At 34.8% G+C, this 22,698-nt stretch overlaps 3 protein-coding genes across 6 annotated transcripts; 1 reads left to right on the top strand and 2 right to left on the bottom strand.

The window, feature by feature from the left end:
- The first annotated feature begins 4,119 nt into the window (after positions 1–4,119).
- Positions 4,120–5,526, top strand: LOC121252641 (probable calcium-binding protein CML46). The gene has a single exon (XM_041152369.1). The coding sequence runs from the start codon at positions 4,867–4,869 to the stop codon at positions 5,500–5,502; it is 636 nt and encodes a 211-aa protein (XP_041008303.1). The 5' UTR covers positions 4,120–4,866; the 3' UTR covers positions 5,503–5,526.
- Positions 5,527–9,866: 4,340 nt separating this feature from the next.
- LOC121252640 (expansin-A10-like) lies at positions 9,867–11,572 on the bottom strand. Of its 2 annotated transcripts, XR_005938254.1 has the most exons (4): positions 11,187–11,572; positions 10,814–11,102; positions 10,289–10,731; positions 9,867–10,148 (listed from the first exon to the last, which is right to left on the bottom strand). XR_005938254.1 is itself a non-coding variant. In XM_041152367.1 (3 exons), exons 1-3 carry the CDS (start codon positions 11,311–11,313, stop codon positions 10,413–10,415), a joined length of 735 nt encoding a protein of 244 aa, XP_041008301.1. In that variant the 5' UTR covers positions 11,314–11,572; the 3' UTR covers positions 9,867–10,412. The 2 variants fall into 2 exon arrangements, 1 of the variants encoding a protein (XP_041008301.1); XM_041152367.1 differs by having other exon boundaries at positions 9,867–10,731.
- A 2,754-nt stretch (positions 11,573–14,326) lies between these two features.
- LOC121252639 (polypyrimidine tract-binding protein homolog 1) lies at positions 14,327–20,951 on the bottom strand. 3 transcript variants are annotated; one of them, XM_041152365.1, is made up of 10 exons: positions 20,581–20,951; positions 19,746–19,955; positions 18,178–18,240; positions 18,024–18,097; positions 17,842–17,937; positions 16,920–16,977; positions 16,743–16,847; positions 16,576–16,657; positions 15,146–15,258; positions 14,327–14,921 (listed from the first exon to the last, which is right to left on the bottom strand). In XM_041152365.1, the coding sequence occupies exons 1-10, from the start codon at positions 20,761–20,763 to the stop codon at positions 14,487–14,489; spliced, it is 1,419 nt and encodes a 472-aa protein (XP_041008299.1). In that variant the 5' UTR covers positions 20,764–20,951; the 3' UTR covers positions 14,327–14,486. The 3 variants fall into 3 exon arrangements, with proteins under 3 accessions (XP_041008299.1, XP_041008300.1, XP_041008298.1); XM_041152366.1 differs by having other exon boundaries at positions 15,193–15,258; positions 20,581–20,897; XM_041152364.1 differs by having other exon boundaries at positions 16,743–16,977; positions 20,581–20,899.
- Between the last annotated feature and the right edge of the window lie 1,747 nt (positions 20,952–22,698).

Here is a 22,698-nt window from a genome sequence, read left to right as displayed (position 1 = left end):
AGGCCTTCTTTGACAACAGAGATGAGGTATTTTTATTTAATTTTTTTTCTTTTTTTGTTAAAACTCAATAAAACATCTTAAATTAAATTATTTTATTATTATTCACAAACTATTTCAATATTATTCTTATAATACTTACAATTTTTTATCTCATCACATGGTCGAGCAAATTTTTTTAAGGCTAGATTTGGATACACGAATATTTTATTATTTCATCTTATTTAATCATTATAATTTTTTCAAATTTTTATAAAAATATAATAAAAAATTTAACTTTTTTAAATTTTTAAATAAAAATAAAAATAAAAAATTATATTTAATAATATTTTATCTAATTACTATCTAAAAAATCTTACTTCACTTCATTTGAACTGGCTATCCAAACACAATCAAAGTCTCTGGTTAGAAGCTCCTCAAGCAACCTATGAATCATAGGCTATGATCATCAAGCTGGACGGTCATCTCTTTTGCTTTGAATGGAAAATGATAATTAGCACTCAAAGAAAACAAGTCTAACAGATGGTGATGAGCTTGAAGATCCTTTCTCGTTGACAATGACATCTTCCCTAAGATGTTTCGAATTTCAAGAAAAAAACCTTTCTTATCAGAAACAGTTGCTATGTCAAGATTTCTACAATCTTCTATCCAATATTACAAATCTTTTTTTTTTTTATATATTTTTTATGTTTTCTTTCACTATTTTTTTAAACTGTTCAAATATTTTTTAAAAATAAAAAAAATCACATATTCATTTAAAAACATTTATTTAATCATCAAGTAAAAAATTAATTTTTAAAAAATTAAAAGATGATTTTTTTCTGTAGACATAATGTTTTCCATCGTGATTATGGGACGTCTGACCAAATGCTAACCAATCAAAAGTTGGGTTTCGAGATTGTCCCGAATTTTTGTTTTTAAATTTTTTTTATTTAATAATTAAAGAAGTGTTTTTTAATGATATAATGAATTTTTATTTTTATTTTTAAAATATTTATGATGATTAAAGATAAAAAAAATAAATATACTATTCGAAACACATGTTCGGAAGATTTTTTCGATGACTGTAGAAGGACTCTTACGCAACTAATGTCCCACTTTAGTTACGAAGCTGAAGCGGTCCTATCCTCTAGGAAAACACAAAAGCTACTTTCTGGAACTTTTCCAGTCGAAGTCATAAAATCCTAGCTCGGATTCGGAAATCTGAGTGCTACCCGTTTCTCAGAATGGCGCCAGAAATATTGGGTCGGTCATGGCATTTCAGGATCCTTCTGGTTTCATCTCTTCTGCTTCTGTGTTTAGCTCATGGTATTACACTGTTGGTCTGTTAATATTACTTTAGTTTATGCCTTTTTAGGAAATCAATTCCGTTTGATTTGTTGTCTTCTTCTTCGGGCCCTTTTTCATCACACGTTTTCTTGTCCATTTGAAGGATTCGGAAGTAAAGTGATGGAGACCGTTGATCATGGAGATTCCACTGTTCAAGTAGAGGTTAGTATAAATTTATTTTGATTTTATATAAAATAGGGTTATGATTGTAGTTGTTTCACTCCGAAATGTTGTCCAGGAAACTGTAGGAAATTCGAGGGAGATGATAGAAGTGATGGATTATTCAGATCCCGTGGCAAACACTAATCCGAAAACTGGGTACATTTTCAGCCCCCCTCCACGAGACTAATTGAGGTTATCAACAATAGAATTACAGAGTAGGCAGCGTCGTTTATGCTTGTTGTTTATGCTACTAAACGTTATAATTTCAAGTATAATATATGAATGGGATGTAGGATTTGCTTGTTGATCTTGACGCTCTAAGAAGTTTTGGATTCTTTCATGTTCTTCCTTGTCTTCAAGTGTGCAATAAAGCAGTATGCTTATGCCTATCCTTGTTGTCGTGTCCAAGCAAATACGTATAAAATAACAATTTGGCTCTGAGATGAGATGATCGAGTAGTAAGCTGGTGTGTAGGACATTGCATACTCTCTACACTGTTGGTTGATTATGGGCATAGAAAAGTTGTTCCGAACGTGAACACCACTTTACTCACGTAAGGACAATGTAGCATATGTGCCTCTCATGTTATCCATTACAATATCAACGATTCAAGCTTCTGCTACTTATTTCGATGCCCTCGAGTTTATAGCCAAGGTGTAGATAAGGGGTTTTGTTGCAAAAATGGTGCTCCCTAGGCGGTGGATCATATCCTCTGATACAGATTTCAGAGCTGCACTGCAGAATCTCTCTTGATGGATGAGGGAAACTTTGTGCATAAAGTGTTTGATTTTTAATTTTCTATTTTTTGTTCGGACTTATTAGCAAGTCTTCAATCTCTGTTTTTCAATATGCAAAGTACTTGTTGCTAATGCCACAAGTTACTCCAATTGAAGGTTCACATACATTGTCATACAGAGCAAAGTAATGGATGGTCGTGGTGTTTTCTTGAAAGACTTTGAGAGCTTTAGAGGGTAGTGGGCGGAGTTTGTGTGGTCTAGCTTCCTGTGGAAAATGCTACGTTTGGACGTAGAGATGAGTTGATTTGAGCTCTAAATAGTTGTATTTTATAGGTCTCATTGAGGTGCATATAACTTTTTTAGATTGAAATGAATTTAACTTTTTAGGTTGAAATGTATGAAGTAGGTTGAGATGAGTTTAATTTTTTTATAAGAAGTTGAAAAAATAGTAGGTTTCATTAATGATTGGTTTGAGATTAGTTGAGTTTAGTTCAACAATCAAACACAACTACAAAGGGGGAGAAGGAGAGAAAAACCAGATGTGCCCTTCGAGTAGCCTTGTTCTTATAAATCTTGGGCTCTCGGCAAATTTAGGCCTCGTTTGGAACTTTGACTAAATTAAGATCAACTCAGTTTAGTCTAATTTTAAATCGAGTCTAACATCTAAACATCTAACTCTCTAAATCACTTAATTTATTTCAACTCAAAATCTCTTTACCTATGAGATCTATAATTTTTTTCAACTTCACTTTACACGTGTGATTTACAATTTTTTTCATCTTAACATTTAAATATATTTAAATTTATTTTAACATTTAAATACATTAAAACTCATTTTAGGTGAATCTCATCTCAATTTACTCAACTATTTCAACTCACTGTTATTTATAAAAAAAAAAATTCATCTCAGCTTAACATCATAAAGGATCGAATATCCTATTTTCCCATTTTTGGTGCACTTTCATACATTGTTCGCCAGAGTGGCAAAGCTAGAAATTTGTCTTACGGTCAAGGACATGTCTTCCTCAGTCATTAGAAAATGAAACGTCAATTACTCCTTGCATTCAAGGGAAATATATGCACGTTTGTGTATAAAACTTAAGAAATTCAGTTTCAATAAAAGATTAAATCAGATGTCGGGCGGTTTAGGATTTTTTTTTTTTTTTTCAGGGTTTTCTTTATCTGTGTATATATAATATATATTATGGTAGTCAAACATTGCAGCTTTTGAAATTGAATACTAACGTCGGATGATTTTATCTGTGTTTACAATATCTCTTGTATTTTTTGAAATAAAAAATTCTATTCATTATTTTCGTATATTATATATTATATTTTTTTATTTTTTTCTCTTAATAAATATGTAGTATATGAATGATGAGTAAGAGAATTTAATAAATTTAAAAAGAATAAAATGAAATAAGAATTTTAAAAATAAAAAAAAATATGATATATACTGTATAGAGATGACGAGCAATAAAACTCTTTCAAAATTAAGAAAGTTTGTAATACCTGCCAAGAAATTACATACGAACAGGGTGCTGAGTGGAAATAGTATTTTTATAGCTCCAGTCATGATTGTTCAAATCATCAAATGATTTGAATTTCTAATCGCAGTGCTCATCCATATCTTTATTTTAAAGGAGTCTTCTAAAATTATCCAATTTTATTAGACTGACAAGGTACAATGTACATAGACATTAATTTCTTTTGCAAGCTAGGATTGTTTATACTGAAAATTGAAAATAATCGAATACAAAATTAGGAAAAATAAAATAAAATAAAGCTTTTCGACAACAAGTGTGCCTCGTTTAGATATTTGCATCTGGATCAACAGGTCCAAATTGAGGATAATTTCGGTTTGTTTTGCACAGTACCACACGGGAAGATGCTTATGAAGAGGGGCGCAGGGGAAGACAGGGTTGACTCAGGATGACCATTAATTATCTTAAACCTGATTTCCCTTCTCTCACGTCCATGCTAGTGCCGTGCGGGGAACAAGTAAAAGGGTTCATATTCTTTCTCATTGAACCTTTCCAAGCATTAGTTGAGGGGAATTACCGCAACAATTTCACAAAGTTAAAAACTTTTTGACTCTCGACGGTCCTCTCTTTTGGGTACCAAACAGGATGGCATTCTTTCTCACCAATAGAATATATAATTAGAAAAACTATGCGTGAAAAATGCATGGCCTTGTAGAAACTGCGCCGTGGAAAACGTAGGAAATAGTGGGTATCAAACGAGGCCACGCCATTTCTTCTTAGAAACTTCATGATATTATCCAAAAGTGAAACAAAAGAAATGAAAGAAACTTCACAACTTTTTCGTCCCCCCTTCAGTGCAGTCAACGACTCAACCCCGCTTGGCAATGAAGAATCTTCCTCTCAATTCATACGTCTTACAAAATGACCATTTATTCTGTCAATCTTTCATCTTCTCAGACAAGACCTGCTGCAATACACAAGCATCTTCCTCCCCGATTCCCATTGCTGACCATTTCTATGTTTTCAAGATATTGATGCATATAAAGCAACCCATACTCTTCATTCTTAACATCAGCTGCATGCAACCCATACTCTTCATTCTTAATATAAGGACTTGAGATTTCGTAATTTGATTCTTGTTAGGAGTGTCTGTGACCATGCCTTTCATCCAACTTAACTACTGTTACATTCCAATGGACAAGGCGTCATCATCAACTAAAAGCACCACGGATTTCTCATTGTCTTGTTTTGTCAGTGTCCTTTTATTTGATTTAATTCCCAGCTGGATAAGTAGCACCCAAAGTCTTTTGACAAGATTTTGGTCTTCTCTCCAATGCCAAGATTCCCAAGTACTCGATGTCGGCAAATCAAAGGTTTGGGCTGAGAAGAAGAATTCTGATTTTGATCTGAGTCAGCAGCAGACTTGCTCAAGCGAAAATAAAGATGATAGTAGCTTGAGCAGAGGAGATGCGGCAATGGTCATGCAAAGATTGGGAATTGTGTGCAGCCCAGAAGGCGATGAACTTCAAGAGAGGCTCAGTTCCAATGAGCTTTCAGGGCTGTTTGATGAGAAGGAACCAAGTTTGGAGGAGGTGAAGGAAGCTTTTAATGTTTTTGACGAGAACAGGGATGGGTTTATTGATGGAAGGGAGCTGCAGAGAGTTCTCTGTATTTTGGGTTTGAAGGAAGGAGAAGATTTGGCCAACTGCAACAAAATGATCAGGGCATTAGATGAAAACGGTGATGGAAGAATAGATTTCAACGAATTTATAAAATTCATGGAGAATATCTGAATATTTATTTTTCTTTTACTTGCAGCTTATCTTGTGTAATTCCACTATTTTTCTTTCGGTCGTTGTGTAATTCGCTAGTTGAATAATTGATTTTTACATATCAGCTATGTGCTAAATGTTTCGCGACATAGACTTGTATTTAAAAAAAATTCTAAATAATAATTATAATATGTTGTGAAATTAAATAGAGGTAGAATAGAAAGATTACAATATAAACTTTATTCTTCAGGAATTTAGTATCATTCACTTCTAATTTATTGTGTTGTACAAATGATTCTCAATACACAACATGGATTAATAAGATATATTAATGAATTTATAAATTCTAAGAGTTGATATATAAATAAGCTAGAATTCTAAGAGCTAAAATTTAAATGATCATCCACCAAATTCGTATATACATTTATGACATAATAATAATAATAATAATAATAATAATAATCGTTTGCCATCCGTGATTATAAAGTCTGGGCTTCTGCCCTTCCTTTAAGCCCAAGAAGCATGGCTACCATCAGCCTATTGCATATGCAGCAGTGGCCACCCTACCCAAGGCCAGCCCATGTCCATCATTACAAATTTACAAGCATGGCCCAACAAGATTATGTTGTCAATTCAACACAATATTGCAAAAATTCAATATTTAGAGACCTATCAAATTAGGAACCATAAACCATTATTTGGGCGCCTTCTCAGATTTCTCAGTCATTTAAAAAAAAAATAAAAAATCCAGTATTTACCTAACCTGGCTGACACTATTTATTTTATTTTATTTTTAAATATGATTATGCTCTGGATCTTATTAGGGAAGAGAAAAGTTATTCGTAACCGGCTAGGATAACTGAGCAGAACACAGCCTGTATTTAGTTTCCATACAAGAGGAACGATCCTCAGCTCTTTCCATTGTCAGTAATCTTATTTCCCTCAGATTCGCTGCTGGAAGGATACTCTATTGTAATTGGCAAAACTGTTCGTTTCATCCTTCATTTCATTTGCCAATGAAAGCTCTTCCATTGTCTTTCCAGCTTCAAGGAATACCATCATATCTCTAAGCTGCAAATTGGTGGAAAGGGAAAAGTCCATTTAGATTAGATGCTTGATGATCTTCTCTCTTTTTTTTCTCCTTTTTTTTTTTAATTTTTAATTTTATAATCTTTCGCTAGATTAGATGCCAGCTTCAATATGGTGAAACCAACTTGAGACAAAATATTTCAAGGTTTGACTAAATGTGGTATCCAGCTAAAAAGAAAGCTCTTTATGAATAAAATATGGTTGTAACGTAGGAATTTCCAAAGTTTTTTTTTTTTTTTTTTTTTTTTTTGTTCAATTTGTTGTAGTTGCTGTAGTGGCGTTGGTTGGAAATGTCAGAGAAGGCAGTGAATTCGCTATCTTTGAATCCATTGATACCAAGGTCGAGTCCCTTGCTTCATTGGCGTTTTGGGGTGCTGACGGCTTTGGTTTTTGTTGGGATGGTCGATGTTTGGAGCATGGATGGGTGCACCATAAAATAAAATTTTGAATACCATTTCGGTTGAGGCATTGAAACGAGATATTTTGATATCGATACTGTTTTGGATACTATTCTAAAATAGTTTATATATGAATAAATTATATATATATAAATTGTATTCTAAAATAATAGTTTATATATGAATAAATTATATATAAATATATATGTATATAAACTATAAATAATCTGATCTAAATTGAGAGAGTTCAAAAATGAGCCTACAGTTTAGTCTAAATCGACCGTACATATTGATATATCAGCCGATACAGGCCGATCAGGCCGAAATTTTAACCTACACAAAACAATATACCTGCCTTTACCAGCTACCCGGCCGATACCGCATTTCTAATCAGTACGAAACGGATTTCAAAACATTGCCATAAAGAGCTTGGAGGCTCAGGCAATATTACAAAACGGTGAAGTTCAGCACTTGCCCAGCCAATTTCAGATGCTTTTTCCCCTATTTCTTCTTTCTTATTTTTCGTCTGTTTGCTGTTTTGTTCTTTTTTTTTAAATGTATTGGCTAACTTGGCATAAAACCACGTCAGCAGATTACCACCGTCGATTGTTTGCAGCAGAAGTATTGGGAAAGATTATTGTATATAGGTTACCAGAATAGTAAAACTACACAAAATAAAAAAGCAAGGTAATCCAGACCCGTTATTGAACTAGCTCACACCATTTAGCGCATGAGAAAGTCTATTATGTTGTCCCATTATGACCGCTTAATTTGACTACTGGTCAAATTTTTTTTATTTTTTTACTTAATGATTAAGAAAATAATTTTAAATATATTGGTGTATTTTTTTTATTTTTTAAAAATATTTAAATTATTAAAAAAATATAAAAAAAAAATTAAAATCAATAGACGGAACGCCTAACAATAAGAGTGGGGTGACATAGTAGCCCTCGCGCATTAGAAAATGCAAGTAATGGGTACTTTCTTTAACAAAATGGGAACATGGGAACCCAATACAGTTGAATTCTTTCCAAGTAATTTGCATTTAAATAATGTTAGGGGTAAGTTCTTAATAAATAAATTTTAAGTAAGTAAATAAATTTTTTATATATTTTTAAAATGAGTATTTTTTACAAAGACCGTGCATCTACGCAGGATTTATTTATTTGTATTTATCTTTGTATTTTATCTGTAGAAACAAGTGAGAGCTGTACTGCCCCCTCCGCAACCGCGTTTGATTCATGTGTATTAAAGGCGATTGTGACAGTGCAACCACTGCCCGCATCCGATGCCAACTGCTTTCCACAGTTTTAGTATCTGCATACAGCTTCCCCTGTTGCCTTCATGTCAGAGAACATGCTATGCAATTAAAGAAAAAGAAAAAAATTACTTTGCCTCTCTCGTTTCATCGCTCAAGTCGACCGCTTGTCTAATTTTTTTTTTATTTAATAATTAAGTAAATAATTTTAAATGTATTGATATATTTTTAATTTTTTAAAAATATTTAAATATATTTAAAAAATATGAATAGAAAAAAAACTATTTGCAAAATAAAATTACCAAGCCGCCCAGAGTAGCCCGACTCTAAAAAAAAAATAGGTCACTCCCAACACTCAATATTTGACATTATTAATAATAATACTACGTTATACTAAATTCTTAGTTGAAATTATCAAAATCCAGTTCTCACAATTTATATATTTTATATATAAAGAGAAGATTCAAAGCAACTGAAAATTATCGGTATATATAATTTTGACATTTTGCATTACTTGATCACAATGATATTGTAGGTATTGTAAAAATATTAATCCTTTTAATATGTATAAAATGATATGAATTATTATTTTTTAAACGAATAATACAAGGTTTGATTAGATGTAAGATGGAATCATTCATGCGCGTATATGACAAGTTGATGATGAAAAATATTTATAGGAAATATATTATAAGAAAAAACATTGGTGTCGGCAACTCTTTATTGGTTGTCTATATTCATGTACGGTAGCATATTTGTAGGTATTAAAGCGTTCTTTGCTTAGTTGAAGCCAGATCTCTCTTTAATTTTGCCCTGATAAAGGTACGTTGTGCATGGAACCCTACATGATATGTCTGCACCTTATCATTTCCCACCAATTGACGCAACATTCGAAGGTACATACGTGACCCAAGTGTTCAATCTGACTCCGAAATTATAGGGAAAACAGACAAATAAAAGTAACAAAATAAATAAAATAAAATAAAATTATACGATCGATCTCGTCGTGTGGACAATGTTGTTTGACACGAATAAAACTCGAGTAACATGAAAACATACAGAAAACATTTGGGACCAGAGCATTTCATGTGGTCCATTTCACTGCCTCGTGGTACAATATTTCAACTAGTGTCGGTGCTTCATTCAGATCGAAATACATGCAACATGAGTACTGACGACTTTATATAGTTATATCTCAGTACTGTAAATACATCATCCATAATGCTACAATTAAACTATATATATAGCTGATCCTCCTAAGTACTCTTTAGGATTTTGAAAAAGTATCGGTTTCCTAATTCCCATATGTCAGTTTGTTTTCCATCATTAATCTATATATGCATTAATATTACATACCAATTAAAATCTGCATGCATTTTGCTTCAGTATTAAATATTAAAGTATGCATACGTACGTACTTTCTAGCTTGTCTTTCATAGATCATTGTAATTAAACCGCGCGTCTCATTGCGAGAAAAGCAATTAGTTGAGGAGAGTGATACATGATGAGGCTCGTCGATCGATCTGTGAACTTTTAGGTAGGAGGAATCATGTACGTGGAATAGTCAAGAGGGCACAGGCATATGCAGCTTATTACAACGTCGACCATATATAGAGATCAGGCAATTAAGCATATGCATAGATAGAATATCATCGATGCATATGCCTCCATGTTCAAGCATTATTGAAGAAGTACTTCGATGCAGTAGTACTACTAGTTATGCGTAGGTAATTAATAAAACTACATGAGTGCCAAGCTGCCATGCAGTAACAGATCAAAGCTAAGAACTACTTTTCATATATACTAAATGCGATAGAGTAATTAGGTAGTATAATTGCACCACCAAACGGCCATTAACGGTCTCTCTCCGACTCTGATCTCCCTCGTCTCTAGCAGCGAATTAACTATATAAGGTCTTCATGCTTCAGAACAAAGCGAGACATGAAATGCAAAAACTCACAATCATATTCAATAGAGAAGGGCCCTTGTTTTTTTAACGCAAACCCTTTTCATTTTGAACCAATATTTATAATGGCCCTACAGATATATTATATAGACTCACCTTTCTTTTTAGGATCTAATCGGCTGAAGTTTTTGAACCATAGCCTTTCCGTACTTTAGTAGACATGCATGGTGTAAGAATACTTAATAGAGAGAGAGAGTACTGATCATATATGTTTAATTAATTAGTAGCGGAAGCTGCGAAACTGCCTTCCAGTATATGTCTGACCGAAGGACCAGCTGGGTGGGGCAACATTGTATGAAACCACACTGTGTCCATTGCTGGTTGTGACAACAAAAGAGAGGCTTTGTCCGTTGAGATATGAATTGCTCTGCCAATTTTGGCCCCAATTCCTTGACATTGCCTGCCACCCAGTTCTTGAGCCCCTGATGGCCACTGCATGCACGTCCCCAGCACCACCAACATTGGTCACTAGAACTAAATTGAAGTAGGAATGGCCATTAATGGTGAACCTAATCCCTCCTCTTCTCCTGCAATTTACCCTGCAAAACCCATGGGTACGTATTAAGGATTAACCGAGAGAGAGAAAACACTTGTGAATACGTAAAATGCTCACTAGTTTACCTTCTGTAAATCACGGGAACAATCCCAGCTCTGTATTGTGCAATGTGCTGGAAGATTGGCTGAGAAAGATCAAAGTGTTGCTGGGGAGGGTCACACCATCCGCCTGGTGGGCAGAAATTAGTGGCGGTGACCACAATGGAGCCTGGGAGGCACCATTTTGGATCATTTGCACATCTAATCTCAAAGCATGCCCCGCAGCTTAGGCCATTGTTGAACAATGCAGTGCTCAGTGCTGCTGTGTTAATCCCATAACCCTGGCTGTATAGGTTTCCATACCCACATGCGCCACCTACGAGGTAGCCAATTAAAATGATCACGAAATGTAAAAATATTATAAAAGTACTAGATTCATGAAGTCGATTTAGTAACATACCCATCGTCCCAGAAGCATCACCTCCACCATAGAAAGTGGCATGAGCATTTGTCCAACCACCGTAGTACCCATGGACAGATGAAACGATTGAGATAAACATCACCAGAAAGAAACCAAAAGGAACCATTTTTCCCTCGCAAATTAGCTAGCTAGCTCTACGAGAATTGAACCTTGCTTGAGTCGACTTGTATGAGGAAGCTGTGAAGAGGGAAGTTTTGAGGGGGAATAAATAGAGGTCAGTCAACGTCACAAATGACTGATAACCTGACTCAACTTTGAGCTGTTGGGACCATGCATCTTAATGACAGGGTGAAATAAGATCAGGTTTTGAACCTTTTGTTACGGTACTGAACTGCTGAAGCTACTCTCGTTTTAACGCAGATTAAAGAAATTTTGAGGGTTAAGACCGCTTGTTTTCAAGCTGACTTGAAAATTATCTTTGTACCCAAAGTGGGGCACGACGAATTTTTCTGGGTTCAAAATTTTCTCTATCCACCATATATGCACGCACTAATGGTTGCAGGAGCAAGACAAGGCGGGAAATCATGTCTCGAGACAGTAAATAATGCCCGTAAGGCAGCTAACTATCGAGGAAAAAGTTGCTGAAACTAATTACAATATTTTCCCTGTTTTGATATCTATATATATATATAGCTTACCAGATTTAGCGTGAGTCTTCCCTGTACAATTCTAATTAACAGCTTATTCTGGCTCTATTGCCATTGAAACCTTCTACCTGATATTAAGAGGTCGGGGGAACAAGTCCGAACAACCAACCAAAAAAGTAGATCATGATTAGATCCTTTCGACATTGCATAAACTCAAATAATATTGCAGCTTTAATTTTATGTTTGAGATATACTTGTGCTGGCCACTGATGTATTACAAACATGACTAAGGAGTAAAGTGATCGAAATTCCATGTGGAAATGGATCGATCTCAAGATCATGTTACGCACTGGATTAGTAAGGCTCTTACATGAACTTATTGTCGAAACTTAATTGCCTGTGAGCTCAGGAAACTAGTAGTACGAACTGCATGGTAAAAGATTTAACCCCCTAATTTCCAGGAATTCCAAACGTAAAATTATGGCGCACGAGAATGTAATTTTCCTGACGCACGGAATGTTTTATCTTGGAGTGATCAAACGCAGGAGAAGGAACCCAGATAACCTATACATACAAGCCACACAAAATTTTCCACATCTGTCCTCCCGCGCATATATATATATATATGTATGTATATATATATATATGTATGTATGCATGCCAGCCAATGTGTGACCAGAAAAATAGAAGTCATTTTCGGCTATGTTGTCTGCCTCAGACAAGTATGTCACATGCATGCTTTGGAGGGATGAAACAGTACTTCGTTCTATCATCTTTATTATCCCCAATTTTTGTCGACAAAAAACCTATAGTACTAGCTAGAGTGATAATGGCTATCCCACCTAAATCAATTTGCATACAGCATCGAGAACATTATAAAGCCATTTTTTTTTACGGTACCATAACCCTCATTTATAGCATAGAAAAATCATGGTTACAATCATATATTTTGGGGTTACAAAAAAGACCATAACCCAGGCTTCAAAAAAACTTAGACAACCAAACCAAAAACAAGTGAAATACTACAAATATTCAAAATAAACCAAACCTAAATATATAAAAAAAACCAGAAACAAACCAAACATTATATCATATACCCAAAAAACCAGAATAAGCCAACCAAGAAAACAAAATACAATAAAACATGTAAGGCAAACAAAACAGACCCAATATCAGAATAAATCAAAGCTAAGCAGATCGAATAATAGGAAGCCCTAATCTTTCTATATACAAAGAGCCCCTAAGACGAAACAAAATATTCATAAAAGACCACCATAGGCCGTTGTTTCCCTCCGCTCTAATCTTTGCCAGAAAATCTGCCGAAGCATTCCCCTCTCTAAATATATGAAATACTCGGACTTGAACTCCCTTGATAAAGCCAATTTTTGCAATTAATTATAGACAGATATACTCGTAGAGTATTGATATACACCACATTTTCATAATATATTTCACAACAATGTTATAAGATAATGATATTTTTATAAAATAATATTACTTTTATAAAGTGTTTTACAAAATTATTCCTTATTTAGTATATTATTGTGAAATGTGTTGTGAAAAATATTGTGTATAAATTATTTTCCATACTTGTATTCATGGTCCTTTATAATTAGAGCGGTATTACTCTGCCACCCAGAGTAGCCAGCTCCAGGTGACGCCAAAATTTTCTTTTCATTTTTTTATTCATATTTTCTTATCATTTTAAAATATTTTTAAAAAATATAAAAAAATATCAATATATTATTAGTTACTTTCTTAATTATTAAGTAAAAAAATTAAAATATATGAGATGTTAAAATGAGAAAATAAATTAAGTGGATAGAGTAATATTTGTCTTATAATTATCGTCATTAATGATAAGGGTGCGGCTTCCGCCCAGTGTAAAATTTTTTTTTTTTTTTTTTTTTTTTCAATATTTTCAAGCGCACAAATAGAGCTGTACAATGGTTGGATAAGGTAATGTTTTTCTTATGATAATAGCTAGGATCATTAATTAATGAGGTGACCATGTCCTATTTACGTGTTATCTGGTCACCGGTCAACATCAATGAAGCAAACTAAAGTGAACACTTTATTTGCACGTACAGGTTTTTTTTTTTTTTAAAATAGTGGATTCTAGATCATTCTGTTCAGTGCCCTTGAAAGGAGGATATTAAAATAATTAATGTCAGGTACTCGTGGAATGCAGTGCACTTTAAAAAAGAATTAAATTTACTATTAACAAATTTTCTTTTTCATAGAAATTTCATATTTATTCAAAGAGAATGCCTTGCAGCTGATAATATTATTTCCCTTAACAATATATATTCCCTAGAGCTGTCACAATATTGACTCGACCATATGCATTGCATAGAGGTTTCTATCTTCTCCGTTACTTAACTCACGAACCACCTCCAGGTTTTTTTGAAGGTAATACCCGCAAAATTCATTATAACTAGAAAATATAAAAGGGGGTAAAAGTAACACAAACGGTCACTTTTCAAATGCACCCAAAATCGAAAGATCAGGATATCTGGAAGAATGCCCACATTGAACAAATTTAAACAGTTACAAGTTTCTTTCAGGGCAGAATAAACACGATTGAGTTCGGGAATAAGCAAAACGAATATGTAGAATGTTTTTACGAGACGTTGAGAGAGCAGGACAAGAGAGACTAAAATTGCTAATATAGACGAAAAGATACAACCTATTAACCATAGTATGTATGCTGACCAGGAGGTGAAGCATCACCAGGTCGCACATTCGTTGGAACCGTCGGAGAAAATCCCATTGAAGTGACAGTAGTAGGAATTTGGCTCGTTGGTGTGAGTGGTGAGGAACCTGCTGGCACCACTGCAGTCGCATATGCAGGAACCGAGGCTGCAAAAGGTTGACCAGGATAAGTGCTAGCAACCGAGCCATATGAAGTTCTGCCAGCCTGCATGGTGGGATCCCATGGAGCCATCTGTCCACCAGGATAGTGAGGTGGCGCAGCAACTCCAGCAGTAAAATCATTTCCAGGATAGATTGGACCAGCCTGAGGATTTTGCCAAGCTGCTGGAGCACCAGGGAGACCTGTCACTGGTTGTGCTGCAAGCAAACTCGCATCTGGGATTGTATAATCTCTACTTTTATCACTGAAAGCCTATAACAAACGTAAACCAGAAAGCCTGATTATCAGAAAATATTCTTAAAAGTGTTAACATAATATAATTAACAATAAACAAGGGCAGTTTAGCGTCAGGAAGCATACAGTCAAGGACCATATTCGATCAAGAAAGGACCGACTTTTTCTTCTAAGCTTGTCTTTCATTATTTCCTTTTTATTTTTTTTCTCATCAATATTAACTCAAAATTACATATTTATACCTTTACATTGAGATCAGTATGACGAGAGTATGATAGATGAAGCTTACAATAGCCACCATCATATATGCAATGTCCCTCTAAAGCCTCCCTGGCAACTGCTGCGGTGCTAATATCTGAAGAGAACAAATCACAAATCATCTGAGAGCCTTGAGAAAATAAAATAAATTTTTAAAAAATACACTACCCAAATTTTTAAAAAATAACCTTAAAAAACTCAAATATACATGCAATGCAGAGAGAGAGAGTGAGAGAGAAGCAAAACACAAACAAACAAACAGGGCACTAAACGAAAATGCCAGCATCAAAGAATCAATAAGGTCCCACATGCCTGAACAACATTAAAAGAAAACAAAACCAGCCAAAATAAGAGAATAGGGGTTGTTTGGAAGAGGTTTCATCTCATCTCAGCTCATTTTCAAACATCACTCAAACACAAACACTTTTCAATTTCAAATATTCAATTTTTTCATCTAATCATTACAATTTTTCCAAACTTCTAAACACAATTTTTTCAAATCACAAAACAAATATAATATTAAAAAATTATATTCTCCAACATTTTAACTTTATGATATTTTTATCCAAATTTTTCTCTCTCCTTTCCCAAAATCTAATAAACATCATAACTCAAACTATTTCACTACTATTCACAAACAATTTCACTACTATTCGTAGATTTCTCATCTCATCTCATTCTCAAAGATAATGTGATAAAAGTAAGACAACAATACACCTTCAACAATACACCCAGCTAAACTGTTTTAACCCAATCCTGTTGGTGGATCCTTGTTCATTTCTATCCCCTATTCTTCAACAAGTAAACAGGACACTTGAAGAAAATAAGTAAAAGTCTACCGGTGAATTGACGGACCTGAATCTACTCACTGCATTTGAACAGAGTGATAACAGATTTAGATTTCAAAAGCTCATATATTAAAATTTAGCAGTCCCACATATCTTATTGAATAACTTAAGGTGCAATGTGATATCAACACTAGAGCAGGAACCAAAGCTTGGCCTTTGCTGAGAGGTATGGTGGATTACAAGAATGTCCTTGTATCGCAAGATTGCATCAGTTTTTCAATGACGTTATCCAATCATAATTACTAAATGGTGCACCTTGCGTTATAGATCACATTCCATGATGATAATGGGCTCCCTAAACTCGATGGCACGCTAATGATAACAGTCAAAGTGACATACAAAATGGCGTAGAACGACCCAAGGAAAGCCCAAACCACATTTAGGCCTACAAGTCAAAAGAGCTAGACAAAGTTACAATTGGAGCCCCTTAAAAATACTATAAAGGGCATGAACTAGACAAAGTATGCTAACACGCAAGACAGAGAAGACAACAAGGTATAAGGATGCATGAAATTAAAGCAAAAAAAATTTGTGTGAAACTAAATACCACAAAGGAAGATACACACCAGGATATTGGACAAGTGCCTGGGTTTGACCATTCTTCTCAAATATAGCAATTTTCTGGACGGTACCGAATGCAGAGAAAACCTGTGACAGGTAAACCAGCACAACAGCATGAGTACGTGCCGCCCAGTTTTTTATCACTTCAAATTGGTAAATGTACAACCCTCACCGTGTGAAGAACATCCACAGTGACAGCATACTGCATATTCTCTATCGAGGCAAGAAGAACATTACTCTCAGGTTCTTTCCTTTTTCCATCAGGCCCTAAAGCAGGCTGGAAATGACAGGTAGTTTGTGTCATGCACCACTGCCGAAAGCAATCAATATCATAAGAACAAGAAGGTACCTGAGCAATTCCATCAATTGCAGTAGGATTAACGGGTAAGTATGGATTCGTATAGTCCCTGCAAGATTATGCAAACCAAATTAATCACAGCTTTCAGAAAGTGCTACCAAATAGAAACACATCCATGTTACTAAAAACAAAGACTGACAATCCATTACAATTATTTTTATCAAATTGATAATAACAGAATAAAGGAAACACAGCCAAAACCCAAGTTAAAATTTTGCTGAAACAGAAAGAGTAATCTGTTTATTTTTCATCAAATTTTTTGTAAGTACTTCACAACAAAATAAAGAGAGAGTACAGGAGGTTACACCCGATTTCCAGTGAAATATAATTAACTAAAAAAGAGCATATCATGTTCTGAAAATTCAACTGCAAAAGAGTATTAAAATATTACAGTCAATTTCAGTCAACTCTCAAAGCACACTGAAAGAATATATGGGAAAATGCTTTACGATTTCCAGTGAGACTGGTAAGAGTGAAGGATGACAATGATGGTATCTAACAAGCCAAAATTACAATTCTCCTTCAGTTATCTAACATGCCATCATGTTGCAATTAGAATTCTTAGGATTGACTGCCCGAGATGATCACAATTGACTCCATAAAGAAGCAATGGTTGCACCAATGCTCCGCGACAATAAATAATAAACTCTGACTAGAATGACATCAACAAATCCATAAACTATTATCAAAGATTGAGGAAATTACTAAGCGGCCATGACAACACATCTGTGTTCTGCCTACCAGGCTTCACTAACCCCTAGAGGACAAAAAGTGCAGAAAAAGATTAGCATAATTCAAAAGCCAAAATCAATAACATACAAGAACAAATACAAAAGATTTGAGAAAGCAACATTTTCAACACGAAAGCTCTTTTCTAAGGAAACAGATTACAGAATCTGGATTCCATTATTACCTGCTTCTGTGAGACTGGAACTTAATGTTCAGATCAGTGTGTGCCGAATATGAAATACGCAAGTGACATGAATTAACATGCTCTGGAAGCAAATACCTGTATGTAAAACATCAAAACATGATTAGAAAGCTCCCAAGCTTACCTAAGCCCAAAGGTGCCGAGGGGATGACAACAGGGCATACCTGGGTATGCTTCTTTCGTTTAAGGCATTCCTAGCTGCAGATGCAGTCTCAGCATCGCTGAACTGGATTAATGCCTACCAGATGCCATAAAAGTAAGAGGATATCGCAATACAAATGAAATTTAAAAAGAGAGAGACTGCAGTTGGCACCACACCTGGAAACCTGCAGCCTTTTCAAAGGTAGCAATTTTATGCACAAAGCCAAAAGCAGAAAAGACCTGCCAAAAAACTCCAAATAGTCATGACTCCAAAATTTCACTCTTATTAAGAAATAGAAAAAGATACTATCAGAAAGCAGCCCAGATGTAGATACTATCAGACAAAAAAAAAAAAAAAAAAAAAATCCAAACAGATCAGAAATAAGTGCAGAACGACACCTGTACATATATGCGAGACCTTAGAAAGGAGTATGACGTACATGATAATAATTCCAAACTGCCTCCAACAAAAGAATTTAAATAAGAGACATCACCATCTGTGATTCAACCGATTTCAATAAAAAAATGCCACATAGTTCCATCAGGATGCTAACTCTAAAAAATATAAGAATAAAATAATAGATAAACACCAATACTGTATCGTGCAACCAATATTCCCGAATTCTACAATACGGGAATGTACAAAACCCAAGTTAGTAATACAATTTCAACCAAAAACAGATAAGAGACTACCAGTCATAAGGAAAAAGAAAATCTTGGAGATGTGCTTGTTCTTTTCAAACATGCGCACTCAAATTATAAAATGTGATTATACCAAGTCATACAGGAAAAAGTCTAGGGGATGTGCCTGAAAAGCATTCTCAAACATGTACTCAAATTATAAAATGATATTCCATTAAGTTAGTATGAAACTGAGGAATTATGAATACATCCAAGTCCGCCAATTCAACCATTACGTAAAGCTGGTTCTTATATTCATTGCCAGGCTCACCATGAGTGCCACCTTAGTGCAATTGGACTAGAAATTTAACCTAATAACATGGAATTTGCCACACAAGGCAAGGAGAAGACATAAGTGTGCCTTTCACACCACTAAGGCACACCCCATTAGACCTTTGGTTCACACATAATATAACCGACACATAATAATAACATGTTTTTTATGTTTTAACATACAGCATCAGTGGCTGCTTCAAGAATAGGCCCATTTGTGTGCTCAATCAAAATGATTTTGTTGCATATAACCAATAGTTACTCAAATCTCTCAATGTGTGTGACATCTGAAGTCATTGATGCTTTGTAACCTTGGAGAACTGATGCCCCATTTTACTTTTAAGTTATACTGACAAAACATCTGAAGTACCAGAGAAAAAATTTTCCTTTATTTAGAATCGTTATTCTTTTGATATTCACACAATATTTTACCAAGTTTCTCATTATGATTCGTCATTATGTAGCCCAAACTCACAAATTTCATCAAAAGTTGTAAACAATCGTTAAGTTCTTTTTAAACTGATAAAACAATTTCCTTTTAAATCATTCTTTTGTTTGATTTATCCTTTACAACTCCTAATTGAGGTCAGAAGGTTTACACTATTTGTATAGAGGCTTTTCTGCCTTGTGTTGCAAAATCCCAAGAAAATTAAAGATTACTTAGGCAGCTCATGCCTCTTTTTTCTTTTAATTTTTTTTTAAAAGAAAATTAAAATGCTAGTTAATATAAGTGTTTGTACTTTGTAATGTTTGAAAGACAAGCAATGTAAGTGATCGAGTAAGGCACTAACCAAGTGAATCACATCAATGCTAACATCACCAGCTTCTACGCCCTCAATGGTAACAAGCAAGACATTTCCAGGAACATCTCCCGGACTTTTGTTGTTCACAATTTCATGTCTATTTGAATATTGAATATACACAGTTTTGCCACGAACTTGTGCAGGCTCTGAAGATGATGCATAATATGAAACCATTGATATAGCCTGATTTAAATCTGCCTGCAAGAGTTGATATTTCTATTATAAATCATGCCCACAGCCTAAATATTTAGTTATCAAATAAAATGCGTACTTAGCAGAGAAAAAAATGCATCTTCATAAACCCGAGTTCCTACATTGAAAATAACCCATTTGCAATTCTTGGGCATTTTTACATGTTATGGAGGGGAACTAACAAGTAAACCCTGCTGTAATTTTTTCCAAAATTTTCCGGTTGACCATCTTCTACCATGCCAGATGGATGGATTCAAAACAAAATCGTTGACAATCATTGGAAAATTAGAAAATCGCATCAGAAACGCCCCAAATAATTAATTCAACCCATAAATTCTCTCTCAGTCACGTGGCATTCTTCGTGAAAGAGTACCGCTCAAAGCATCCATAAACCAGAAACCCCAGTTCAGCCAGACACCAAATCAACCAAACGCATGTCACCAAGACCCACATCGTTATTCACCAAAACGCCTATTGTACGAACAAAATTTATCATATCTTCCTACATATCTACCATCCTACACAGATAGGTACGCACATATAAACAACGTAATTCTTTTAAAAGATACACGGTACCATTGAATTCCAGTAAAAAGCTATACTGACTCTTTGAGCAAAGGGAGGGGCTTACGAATTCGACGAAGGCCTGGTTGCGATTGGCGCCGACGTTGCTCTTGGTGTTGACTATCTTGCCGAAGGGCTTGCAGAGCTCGATGAGCTCCTCCTCGGCGCACTCCCAGGGGAGATTGCGGAGGTGGAGGACCTTCGAGGGGGTCTGGGTGTAGCGGAACTGAGGCTGCCCCGATGTCGACATCTAGGGTTTTGGGGAAAATGGCTTTTGACGGTGTTTGGATTTCAAGAAAGAGGGAGGATTTTCCCGAAAAAAAGTGTAGGGTGGCTCTGCTGCTCTGGTCCGTGTAAATCTATATACGACGGAGAGCACATCGGCAATTTACCACTTTCGCCTTCGATTCTTTGTTTTTCTTCCCAAACGAAATACTTTCCTCGTATTCAACAGCCATACACTACATATTTATTAAGAAAATAAAAATAAAAAATAAATATAAATATGCGGTACAGAATTATTGAATTGAATTTTTCTAATAATTATTTATTAACTATCATCATTTAATTTTATTTTCATATAATAGTGATAATAAAATGTTAAATAAGTATCTTTATTTTTCTATAATTTGTTTAACATAACATTAGGAATGATTGAATGATAAGGTCCACCATCCTAACGTGGAGTGGCTGTAGAGAAACATCATTGTATCAATATTATTAGGGTGATTCTATAATTTTATGACAGCTGATTGATAACAATAAAGAGTAGTCGGATCCATGACAATTTTTCTTGTTATTATATTTTTTTAAAGTTTTCGGTCAATTTATTAAAAATAATACATTAATTGTATAATTAAATAATTAAACCCTTACCTTACGGGAGATACTTGTAATTGTGAGAAACATACGGGGAGGAAAGCATAAATATACCCTCGAAAAATATCTAAATAAGAGCAGGTCCGGTCTAAACTCTAAACCCTAGGACTCGTACCCAGATCTCTTCTCTTTGCGCAAACACTCATCATTTGCTCAGATTTTGTTACCCTCTCGATCAAGGTATATCCCCACTTTATACCTCTTTCTGACTCAATTTTCCCCCTCTTACGTTGCTCTTCATATCCCATGCTATTCCTTGTGTATTTATTTTTCAAAATTTTGGTGTGGAATTAGGGTTTCAAGGATTTTTTATTGCTCGGATCTACGTTTAAATTGTAATTTCTCCGCATCCACGGTCTATTTAATGCTAACAATCGTAGTTTTACTTAGTTGACAATAAACTCGACGTAAAGTGTTTACTTTATTTACACTCTTTAAATTATATTTTACGTCTCTTGAGGGCAAATATTTTCTAGGATACTATCTCATGAATTATTTCTCCTCTTAAGGCCTAATGAATCGTGTTTTTCCACCGGTCCAATTCTCTTATGGGAGCGCTTCGCCCCTTGCTTAATATTTGTTCTCGAGGTTTTTCGTGGAAACCCAACACCGTGGGTAGCCCAAGTGGTAAGGGCGAACTTCTGTGCACCCATGTCAGGTTCGATTTCTCCTGGGATCAAACTGCGATTTAAGTGGTCAGCCATGACGGTGGGTTGCTGTGGTAGTCTCCCCAGGGGTTTAGGTTCCATAAGTGAGTCCTAAGGACTCTGCCATGGGTGGTTCCCATAAAAAAAAAAAGAAACAAAGAAAAAAAAAAGGTTTTTCGTTGGAATCGCTGTTTAAAATGTTTTTGGTTTATGATTTTGAATAAATGATTGTATTATTGGAGGTACATAGAAACTTGGTGTGGGATAAACTATATGTGCGTATGTTGAGTTATCGAATTTCACATTGACTGTAAAGGGCCGCATTGTGGGTTCGGTGGGTCATGAAGTGGTAGCAAGGAGTCAGCTACCCCATTGACTCTGGGTCATGGTATCTTGGAGTTCTATACAAAACAAATTGGAAAAGTTTGTTTTGTATTTCCAATTTGTTTTGTATAGATTATGTGGATTTATAATGCCCTTTTTGGCTTAGCGGCAAACTTAATGTTCTAGTCAATGTTTCCTCGAGAGTATAAGGAATGTGATATGTAGGATATTTTGATCGCATAACTGATATTTTTAGGGAGTTAGTTGATTTATTCGCCTTCATATACTGGACCAGGAAACTTATCTTTGAATTCTACTTTAAGACGTCCACTGGT

Source organism: Juglans microcarpa x Juglans regia, chromosome 2S (genome assembly GCF_004785595.1).
Source record: "Juglans microcarpa x Juglans regia isolate MS1-56 chromosome 2S, Jm3101_v1.0, whole genome shotgun sequence".
In the NCBI taxonomy this organism is placed as follows: Eukaryota; Viridiplantae; Streptophyta; class Magnoliopsida; order Fagales; family Juglandaceae; genus Juglans; species Juglans microcarpa x Juglans regia.
This window is presented reverse-complemented; position numbering and strand designations above follow the sequence as displayed.